At 35.8% G+C, this 9,769-nt stretch overlaps 2 protein-coding genes across 2 annotated transcripts; both read left to right on the top strand.

Annotated features, from left to right (window-relative positions):
* LOC108215087 (protein CNGC15b) lies at positions 1 to 4,162 on the top strand. Its single transcript, XM_017387427.2, has 8 exons — positions 1 to 603; positions 824 to 896; positions 1,056 to 1,587; positions 1,674 to 1,886; positions 1,997 to 2,292; positions 2,469 to 2,580; positions 2,698 to 2,934; positions 3,036 to 4,162. The coding sequence occupies exons 2-8, from the start codon at positions 868 to 870 to the stop codon at positions 3,726 to 3,728; spliced, it is 2,112 nt and encodes a 703-aa protein (XP_017242916.1). The 5' UTR covers positions 1 to 603; positions 824 to 867; the 3' UTR covers positions 3,729 to 4,162.
* A 1,795-nt stretch (positions 4,163 to 5,957) lies between these two features.
* Positions 5,958 to 9,557, top strand: LOC108213471 (cytokinin riboside 5'-monophosphate phosphoribohydrolase LOG3). Its single transcript, XM_017385266.2, has 7 exons — positions 5,958 to 6,189; positions 6,556 to 6,653; positions 6,784 to 6,814; positions 7,414 to 7,513; positions 8,748 to 8,818; positions 8,912 to 9,055; positions 9,258 to 9,557. Exons 1-7 carry the CDS (start codon positions 6,070 to 6,072, stop codon positions 9,348 to 9,350), a joined length of 657 nt encoding a protein of 218 aa, XP_017240755.1. The 5' UTR covers positions 5,958 to 6,069; the 3' UTR covers positions 9,351 to 9,557.
* The last annotated feature ends 212 nt before the right edge of the window (positions 9,558 to 9,769 follow it).

Genomic DNA, 9,769 nt, shown 5'->3' with positions numbered 1-9,769 from the left:
GGATATTGAAACAAAGAGCTGGGATTGGTACTTGATCTTCTAGAAACAGAATAACTCAACAATTTGGATGGACTTGATGCTGATAATAAACTACTAATAACATGTTTAGTGTCATAAATAAATCTCATCATTATACTAATTTCTTGACTCTACTGATCCCAAAATGGCAATATCAGTCCAGAAAAGGTCTAAAAATAGAATAACATAAAAATAAAATGTAAAGTTTGTCAACAACTACATGTATTCTACATTTCTATGATTCAATTCTTTTAAACATGTTCAAATATTCTTAAAAATGGGAACTTATTCAAAATCCCACTATAATGCTCTAATTACTTGAGTATAACAGAAGCCAATGACAGTTGTCTGTTATTCCATCACTTGTGGTTTTCAGTAGTAACCTACAAAGCATTCAATGTTCCAACCATGTAAAAAAGAACCTTTATCTAGTTCTTTTTTATCAGTTTATTTTCTGCAAAGCTACAACCAGTTCTTGTTGTAAACCACAAAGTGAAGAACTTTCTCTAGCAGAAGGTTCTTGGAGCCTAATATTACGTTTATTTCGCGGAATCTTATAAGTTCTTGATGTCCTGTCTGTTTCCGGTTAGTCAGTTATATTTTTTGCATTTGTGAGATTAAAAAAATTGCATCCGGTGTTAATTTTGATCTTCAAATTCATGATACTGCCTACTGACACTTGTTTTTGTTCCGCTTCCTTGTTATTATTTTTTAAAGCTAGTTGAAAGTTTTCCATCATGTGTACTGTTTAAGCTTCTGTATAAATATTGTTAAAATATGTCTAAATTGTTATGATTTCGATTAGGTTACAGTATCCGCCAGTTGAAGCATTTGCATAGTCTGAGAAAAATGGATTTTGGTTATTCGAAGTCTGTGAGGTTTGTGTATTTCTTTTACTAACTTGTACTGCTATGGAACTTCGAACTTATACGTTCAAAGAAATATCATCAAAATCTGCATGTGATATAAACCCTGATGATGAGAATTCCCTTCAGAACTTAATTTTAATGTCTAATTAAATTCGTTGTGGTTAACAGGTTTCAAGATGATATCGAAACTGCAATGGTTTATCCATCAAAATCAGGCAGTTTATTCAACATGTTCTCTATTATATGTGGAAAAAAGATGCACAAGAAGGATGCACTTACAAAAGGAAAGGCTTTGAAGGAAAGAAGACTTTCAAGGGTCTTCTCAGAGGATTATGACATAGTGACTAAAAGGATACTAGATCCCCGGGGAGATGACCTTAGTCGATGGAACAGATGCTTTCTAGTTGCTTGTCTTGTGTCCCTATTTGTGGATCCCCTGTTCTTTTACTTGCCAGAGGTTAAGTCAAAAATGTGCATGGGTGCAAGTGTTCCTCTTGAGCAGGCGCTTACTGTCATTCGATCAGCTGTAGATGTGCTCTATTTTATTCAGATTATTGTTCGGTTTCATACAGCTTATGTCGCACCTTCCTCTCGTGTTTTTGGAAGAGGAGAACTGGTAATAGACTCATCTAAGATTGCTCAAAGGTACTTGTGCAGGGAGTTTTGGTTTGACTTATTAGCTGCTCTGCCGCTTCCCCAGGTATCTAATTGTATTTGACAAAAGAATATATAAACTTCTGTGAGAAAAAGACTTGATTTTTAATTGTTTGCATCTATTCATTTCAGCTGTTAATTTGGATAGCACTCCCACGCTTAACGGGTTCAAGAAGGATTAGTGCAAAAATTATTCTACGATTCATCATCATTTTTCAGTTCCTCTTGCGACTGTGTCTCACGATACCTCTGTCATCTCAAATAGTCAAGGCCACAGGAGTTGTAATGGAAACAGCATGGGCCGGAGCAGTTTACAACTTGATGCTTTTTATGCTGGCAAGCCATGTAAGGAGTGATACTAATTAACACTCCTTTGTTTCACTTGCTTTTAATTGTTTATGTATCTCCCCAAACAGAGTTCTAACTCATTCTCTTCCTTCCACTCTTTTACAAAGGTTATCGGTTCATGTTGGTACCTTCTAGCAATTGAGAGGCAAGAACAGTGCTGGAAAAAAGTCTGTGACCTTCACGCAGATTGTGAATATCACTTTTTTGACTGTGCTACGCTTAAAACCCTTGGCCGTGGTAGAGATGATTGGTTTATATCAAGTAACATATCTAGTCTATGTGTACCGGGTAGTCAGTTCTTTCAGTTTGGTATTTATGTGGACGCAATAACTTTTGACATCACCAGCGCAGAGTTCTTTTCTAAGTATTTCTATTGTCTCTGGTGGGGATTGAGGAACTTAAGGTATATGTTACAAATTTTCATTTTGTAAAACTTCCTATGATGAATTGTTGCACATAGTAAACTCATTGAATGTTATCTTTTTTACTCTATGTTTACCATCAACTCTAATTAGTTACCTAACATTTCCAATAGCGATACTTGTGTACAGCACATTCTAATATGTGATTCTTGTGCAGCTCAATCGGGCAGGACCTCGCTACCAGCACATATATTGGAGAAATCAACTTTTCTATTATCATTGCAATTGTAGGACTGGTGCTTTTCGCCTTAATTATTGGGAATATGCAAGTAAGTCTTGATAAATACAGTATGTTAAAATCTCTTAGTCTCTATGACTTGTTGTCAGATAATGTTTGCTTCACAAGGCACTAAACATTTTCATGCTATGATATTGTTTGTTTACAGACATACCTCCAGTCCACAACTGCACGACTAGAAGAGTGGAGAATCAAAAGAACTGATACAGAACAATGGATGCACCACAGGCAGTTGCCATCTGAACTCAAGGAGAGTATTCGCAGGTATGATCTATACAAATGGATTACAACCCATGGAGTAGATGAAGAAAGTATTCTGAAAGGACTTCCTCTGGATCTACGACGTGACATCAAGCGCCATCTCTGTGTTGATCTTGTTCGACGTGTAAGTTTCTAATTCATGTATCATACTTGCAAAACTGTATCCACATTTAGTGGACTAATCACCTATCTGATTGCACCCTGCTTATAAACAATGTCAAACAGGTCCCTTTGTTTGATCAGATGGATGAAAGTACTCTAGATGCGATATGTGAAAGGCTAAAGCCTGTTTTATGCACCACAAACACTTGCCTTGTCCGTGAGGGTGACCCTGTAAACGAAATGCTCTTCATCATCAGAGGCCACCTTGATTCTTACACAACTGGTGGGGGCCGAACAGGATTCCTAAATTCATGTCGTATCGGTCCAGGTGACTTCTGTGGTGAAGAATTACTGACTTGGGCATTAGACCCCCGTCCAAGCATAATCCTCCCCTCGTCTACACGCACAGTGACAGCCCTCACTGAAGTCGAAGCCTTTGCTCTTGTTTCAGAGGATGTAAAATTTGTAGCATCACAATACCGTAAGCTTCACAGCAAGCAACTAAGGCACACATTCAGGTTTCACTCCCTCCAGTGGAGATCCTGGGCTGCATGCTTTATCCAGGCTGCTTGGTTCCGCTACAAAAGGCGCAAAGAGGCTGCTGAACTTAAGGCCATGGAGTGCAATGAGTCTCCTGTACGCGAATCAGCTTCTGAACAGACAAGTAATTCGTCGACGCCAGTAGCATCGGGGCAAGCTATATATGCAGCAGCGTTAACAGCAAGTAGGAGGGGAGGGAGCCTGAGGGCTGGAAGTGAACTTGAACTCCTAAGCGCTTTACAGAAACCAGTTGAACCTGATTTTTCAGTTGAATGATTAGTGAAACAGAAGAGCTAGCTTAGCTAATAGTAAGTAGTGTATACGTTGGATCGTGAGTGAGAATGAGAATCGGGAATGAGAATGAAGGGTATGGAAATTAATATTTCAAGAAGCAATGATTTACCCCCTGAGTAAGTTGTCCTTATTTATCCAAACATCGAAGCACGAGTTTAAGTTTTCGATTCCCGTTAACCGGGTTCATTAATCATAAACTAAACGTGTCTCTGTATATATTTAGCTGACTTGGCTGATCACTTTTGGAGGTGTGATGCAAAGGCTTTTACAAGTGCAAGTTACTACTGACATATAATTAGTCTTTCTGCATAAGCTATAATACTCATGCCTAAATAGCAGATCAAACGATCTCAAAAATTTTGTGATATTTTTATTTTTATTTTTTTATAGAGAAATCAGTGTAGTTTTTAGTTTTATTTCCTGACTGATCTTGAAAAATTGATGACAAAAATTATCTATTTAAATTCTGGTTCCACCTGTAGTATTAAGAAAAAGCTAAGAACAGACATGCCTATGGGGTTCTGTAATTTAAAAGATATATATATAAAAATAAATATGCTTCCTTGATATACAACAAGTGTGTCTACAATGGGAGGGTGATGAGGGTACAAGTTCCTCATGCCATCACCCACATGTTTATTTAAATAATTTAATCATCAATGAGCAATCCCTCCCTCCTGTTTCTTCTTTATTTTTTTTATAATTTTTATATAAGATAATGTAATGTACTCGCCCTTTTTTTTTACATGCTACGTACTCGTCTAATTTACTTAATAACCGTGTGCATGCGAGTAACATTTAGTTAAGAACAACCATGCATCGAGGGTGATAAATGAATTTTAATGAATTTCAAAAGTACTCGCATATCATATATATCGAAATATATTACACTTGTAAAGATCTTACATCAAAATTGTATGTTTCTGGTAGTTTCTAGTAGCTGAGTGCTTTTGAAATTCTTATTTTTGTAATAAGAATTTTACTCTATATATATATATATATTTTGGTCATGTTTACTAGAGAGTAGAGACGACAGCATGTAAAATATCCGTCACGACTCATGTTGAGAATTGTAACCTCAGTTGACATCAAAACTGTCTACGAATAAATCCAACTAATTAATTTTGACACTAAACCAACTATAACATCCTCTTCCAAACCACATATTCAAGTTCGAAGTAAAATATTAATCTAATAAATATAAGATACTAATTAATTATATACAAATTATTATTTATTAGTTAGCTCTCTCTCTCCTCTAAAACCCTAGCCTCCATTAAAGATTTTTGAGAGGGCTTCCTCGATTTTCACCGGTGGAAAGTCCCGATTTCTTTTCTTTTGTTGTTTTCTTGTTTAAAATCTCGCTTTCCCTTCAATAAATTCTCAATTTATTTGGGTTTTGTTAGTCTCTCTTTCCTGTGAGAGTTGGTTTTGGTTTGGTGTGTTTTAATGTTCTCCATGACCGAGGTTATAGATCGGCATGTTTTTCATGGGTTCCAGGTTTGAAGGTTATTATGGAATCGCAGTTATGGTCGATTGTTCAGGACAGTCAGGTGAAAACCAATTAGGTGAAAATGAGTATATATATTCAAATCATCTTCAAATCGCTTAGTTGTCTATCCAAGAAGGAAGATTCAACAACGATATAATTCAGCGTCTGTCCAATTTCGATTATATTTGTAGATGTCGTATGGCTTTTGATTAATGAATTGATTTTTTTTGTCAAAATAAAAAAATACTAATTAATTCCAACATTAAACGAACTATAACATCCCCTTTCAAATCGCATATTTAAGTCAGAAGTAAAATATTAATTTAATAAAAAAAAACTCTTATATTTGATAAGTTTAATATAATCTCTTCTAACTTGTAATAACTTGTAAGATAGTCGTAAAAGCTTGAAATCAAAATTTATCGATGGAGATGTTGATTAAAACATTACGTGATTAGGATTAATTGGACTAAAAATTGAATATATTATAACAATATCTAATATATTAATTTAATTTGTTATATAACATATAATTCGAGAAATAATAATAAATAATCAGAGATGTTGAAAGGAAAATCAGGAATTAATATTAGAACCAAGAATTATCATAAGGTAAAAAGGAACACCCCGTGGCAGCTTGAAAGAGGAAAAGAGCGTGCTAGGAGGGCTCCTCACGTGCCACGAGGCTTATATAAACACACAAACACATTGCCTACTATACAGAAGTGACTAGTGACAACTATTTTTCTTCTGTTCTCATCTCTGTGTGTCACCAACAGAGGCAAAAATAGTGCCAAATATAGAGAGGGAGAGAGAGAGATTGGGAGAGAAATGGAGAGAGATGGTGAAATGAAGCATTCAAGGTTCAGTAGGATTTGTGTTTTCTGTGGAAGTAGTCAAGGCAACAAGAGTAGCTATCAGGATGCTGCTATTCAGCTTGCCCAAGAAATGGTATTTTACTACTTTCCATTGTTTTTCAAGAATAAAAACAAACAACCCTTTTTAGTCTTTCTTCTTTTCTGCTAATGTGTCCTTTTATTCTAATCATGGGTTTAAGAATATTTGTGGTTTGGGACATACAAATTGCTTGCTGAAAACTGAACTTTTTGGGAGATTAGAGATGGGCTTTTGTTAAAAAGTTGATTAAAAGTTCAAGGATATTACACTTTTTGCTGCTTTTTTTTGGGTTTTTTTGTAGACTTCTTCTCAGTTGTGTCCATGCAAAAGTTCCAGTTGATTCTGCAAAAGCAGCTTAGGCACTGTAGCTTAACAGAGCTCTCTGTTTTAAGAAGATGTATTATTTTTGTGTGATTCAAGGTCTCAAGAAACATTGATTTGGTCTATGGAGGCGGTAGCATTGGACTGATGGGCTTGATTTCACAAGCTGTTCATAAGGGTGGCCGTCATGTTATTGGGTAAAGCTTTCTTGGCCTTAAAACTGTCAAGAATGAAGAATGTTCCTCTGAAACCACATAAGTAAATTATAAACAACAAAACAAGTTGGTTTTTGTAACTGATTTTTGTCACCTTATTGTCCTTGTGCAGGGTCATTCCCAAGACGCTCATGCCTCGAGAGGTATGTGTATCATGCATACAAACAAAATTTCTCCTTTAGTTGTATAAATGTGATTAAACCTCGAAAGATCAATTATTTAAAATTTCGATATTTTTCATTCTCTCTGTGTTCCTTCTTTGTTGGAGGAAGGGGTGTTGCTTGTGAACTCAACCTGGCCTGCTAATTTACATTTGTTCATGTTGGTTCACAAATATTTTGTTTTAAGTTCCTATTTTAAATTCTATGTTTGTACAACCACTATATTACAACTAGTTTCTTCTTGTGAGTTGTGATCTTCCTTAGCATTTTTACATGTGTATACTCTACAGTCTCTACACATAAATGTATGCATTTCTGCCTATGAGTTTTCTAATCTCAAGTTTGTTGACTTTAAGATATTTGGAGTAGTCTACCATCAATTTTTACTGCAACCCTCATCATTGCTTCACTGCTCAAAGTGCACATCACTCTATACAATCTCTCTCTCTCCCCCTCCCTCCCTCTCTCCCTCTCTGTCTCTCCCTCCCTCTCTCTCTCTCTCTCTCTCTCTCTCTCTCTCTCTCTCTCTCTCTCTAATATAATAACATTTTTGTCTCTCTTGGGTGTGGTACAATTTGCAGTTAACTGGTGAAACAGTAGGGGAGGTGAAGGCAGTTGCAGGTATGCATCAAAGGAAAGCAGAGATGGCTAGGCACTCGGATGCTTTTATTGCCTTACCTGGTTAGTATGAGGCCTGCTCCAACTTGCTCACTATAAAATAACTTGAACAAAATGAGCAAAAGAGTATGGTCTCTTGTGATTTAATTTTTACTAGTCCTAGCTGCAAATCAATCAGCCGTCTCAAGCTTTTATTCTTTGCCAGTACATTCTACTTCTACCCCTACCTTCTAGGCATTTATTTTTCTTTTTCACACACATTTTGGTAAAAATAATTAAACAAAATAATAACTCATAGTCTATTTCAAGAACAGAAAACAGCTCTTTTTGTTCATCTACTCCTGCATTGTTGTGCTATTACTATCTTTTCCAACTGCACCTCAGTTCAATATTATTGCTGTGTAATGAGCATATATAATCTAATTAATTGTTTGCCACTTGTCAATTATTCTATGTTAAAGTTTTTTCTTTTACTGAACCATATTAATTGTTTAATGGAAGATAATTCTGGCAACAGAAGTAGTAGTTTGATCTCTTTGTGTATGTTAAGAAGGCAGAGAAGTATATGAACAACTACAGTTGGATTATACACTATGTTTAGCCTCCGTGATTAGTTTCTGATCTCTGTATCTCGGGACTTGATCTATGAAAACACTAGTGATACAAAGCTTAAGTTGTTGCTAATGTTTGGTTAGCAGTCGTAATTCTTGATGCCAAATAGATGATTGGTTTCATGTCATGCAAGGAAATCGATTCAATTATTAATACTTCTGTCAATGGCAAAGTGTAGTAGGTACTATTTTTCACTTCATTCATGGTCCTTAGTTGGCAATGGTCACTTTACTCTGGATGCATAGCCTGGAAAATATGACTCTGTGAGTCTGTGTATGGATATACAAGATAATGCCTCTGATATAACAGAGGATGGGGGCAATATGCAATAAATAATGTCCTGAATAATGGAAGTGCTGATCCAACTCATAACCTAACTTCCAAGTGATCAAGTAGTTGAAATTATCAGATATCCGTGGTGGTTGATTTCTGGTAGTCGGTAATTACAAATTTGTGAAGTGTAAAAAGATAATTACAGATAGGGGTTTCGACCTTGTAACTTTGTAAGAGAACGACCTAGAACAAATAGGGATTCTTACTCGTAAACACATGCATGCACACTGCATATTTGACAATTGATTCTCATACATGATTAAAGATCAAACTATGTATATATTGCTTGGCATTTTTTAAGTGTTCATAAAGCAAGAGGGCATTTAAACTAGAAACTTTCTCCTACATGCAGGTGGTTATGGCACTCTAGAGGAACTACTTGAAGTTATAACCTGGGCACAACTCGGCATCCATGATAAACCGGTAACGTTAGCTGGAATTTGATTATTTGTTACGAAGTAACTGTCTGGTAGGTTCCTTTACATGAATGGTTACCTGTGTGGTACATTTTGGCAGGTGGGGCTGCTCAATGTGGACGGATTCTACAACTCTTTACTGTCATTCATCGACAAAGCTGTGGAAGAAGGCTTCATTAGCCCTTTTGCCCGCCGTATCATTGTATCTGCAACAACAGCAAAGGAGTTGGTCAAGAAATTGGAGGTAACCTCTTGAGCAAAACAAGAATCTCCATCAACTTCATGATCACTTAATTTTACATCGAAACAATTCTTTAAAACCAATCACAGACAAAATTTAATTCAATCCCAACAAATACAATAAGAATATCAGCAAAATCGCTTCCAAAAATGTGCCTTTACTTCTAGTAAAGCACTAACTATGTTTTATGGTTTGATCATCGAAGGAGTATGAACCTTGCCATGAAATGATTGCTTCAAAGCTCAACTGGGAGACAGAGCAGCTTGCCTATCCTCCAACTAATGAAATTTCAAGATGATAACACGGGGGCACAGTAGATCAAGTTGATGAATATTTAGCAGTCCAGGATGCTATCTTAAATTTTACTACTTAGCTTTTGGTATGGGGATACTCTTTTGTAGATTTCCACTGCAGTTAGCCTCAGTAAACTAAGCTTATTTTGGTTTTTAGCCTCTGTAAAGTACTACTTGATGCATATTATATGAATGAGTTTCGTAATGCTCTAAAAATTTCTAATTTATTAAAAAAATCTCATATTAGTTTTTAAAAATATTTCACCGATTTGCCAACTACACTTTCATTTGACAAAAATATTTTGATTCATCGTAAATTCTCCGATAAATCCTCAATCGGTAGAGCTAGTTCTGAATTCAGAATTTGGAGTTTGCTGATAATTTCTTCAAGTATTTAGGCGAAAAATTAGGAAACATATATACA

The sequence above is a fragment of the Daucus carota genome, chromosome 3, assembly GCF_001625215.2.
Source record: "Daucus carota subsp. sativus chromosome 3, DH1 v3.0, whole genome shotgun sequence".
NCBI lineage: Eukaryota > Viridiplantae > Streptophyta > Magnoliopsida > Apiales > Apiaceae > Daucus > Daucus carota.
Note: the sequence above shows the minus strand (reverse complement) of the source record. Positions and strands in the feature narration are given on the sequence as shown.

Excerpts from the sequence above, each read along its gene's own strand:
- LOC108213471 (XM_017385266.2), top strand. The coding sequence starts at position 6,070 with ATGGAGAGAGATGGTGAAATGAAGCATTCAAGGTTCAGTAGGATTTGT. Across the intron at positions 6,654-6,783 it reads GGTGGCCGTCATGTTATTGG|GGTCATTCCCAAGACGCTCA; the intron begins GTAAAGCTTTCT and ends GTCCTTGTGCAG. Across the intron at positions 7,514-8,747 it reads TGCTTTTATTGCCTTACCTG|GTGGTTATGGCACTCTAGAG; the intron begins GTTAGTATGAGG and ends TCCTACATGCAG.
- LOC108215087 (XM_017387427.2), top strand. The coding sequence starts at position 868 with ATGGATTTTGGTTATTCGAAGTCTGTGAG. Across the intron at positions 1,887-1,996 it reads TTTTTATGCTGGCAAGCCAT|GTTATCGGTTCATGTTGGTA; the intron begins GTAAGGAGTGAT and ends TCTTTTACAAAG. Across the intron at positions 2,581-2,697 it reads TAATTATTGGGAATATGCAA|ACATACCTCCAGTCCACAAC; the intron begins GTAAGTCTTGAT and ends GTTTGTTTACAG.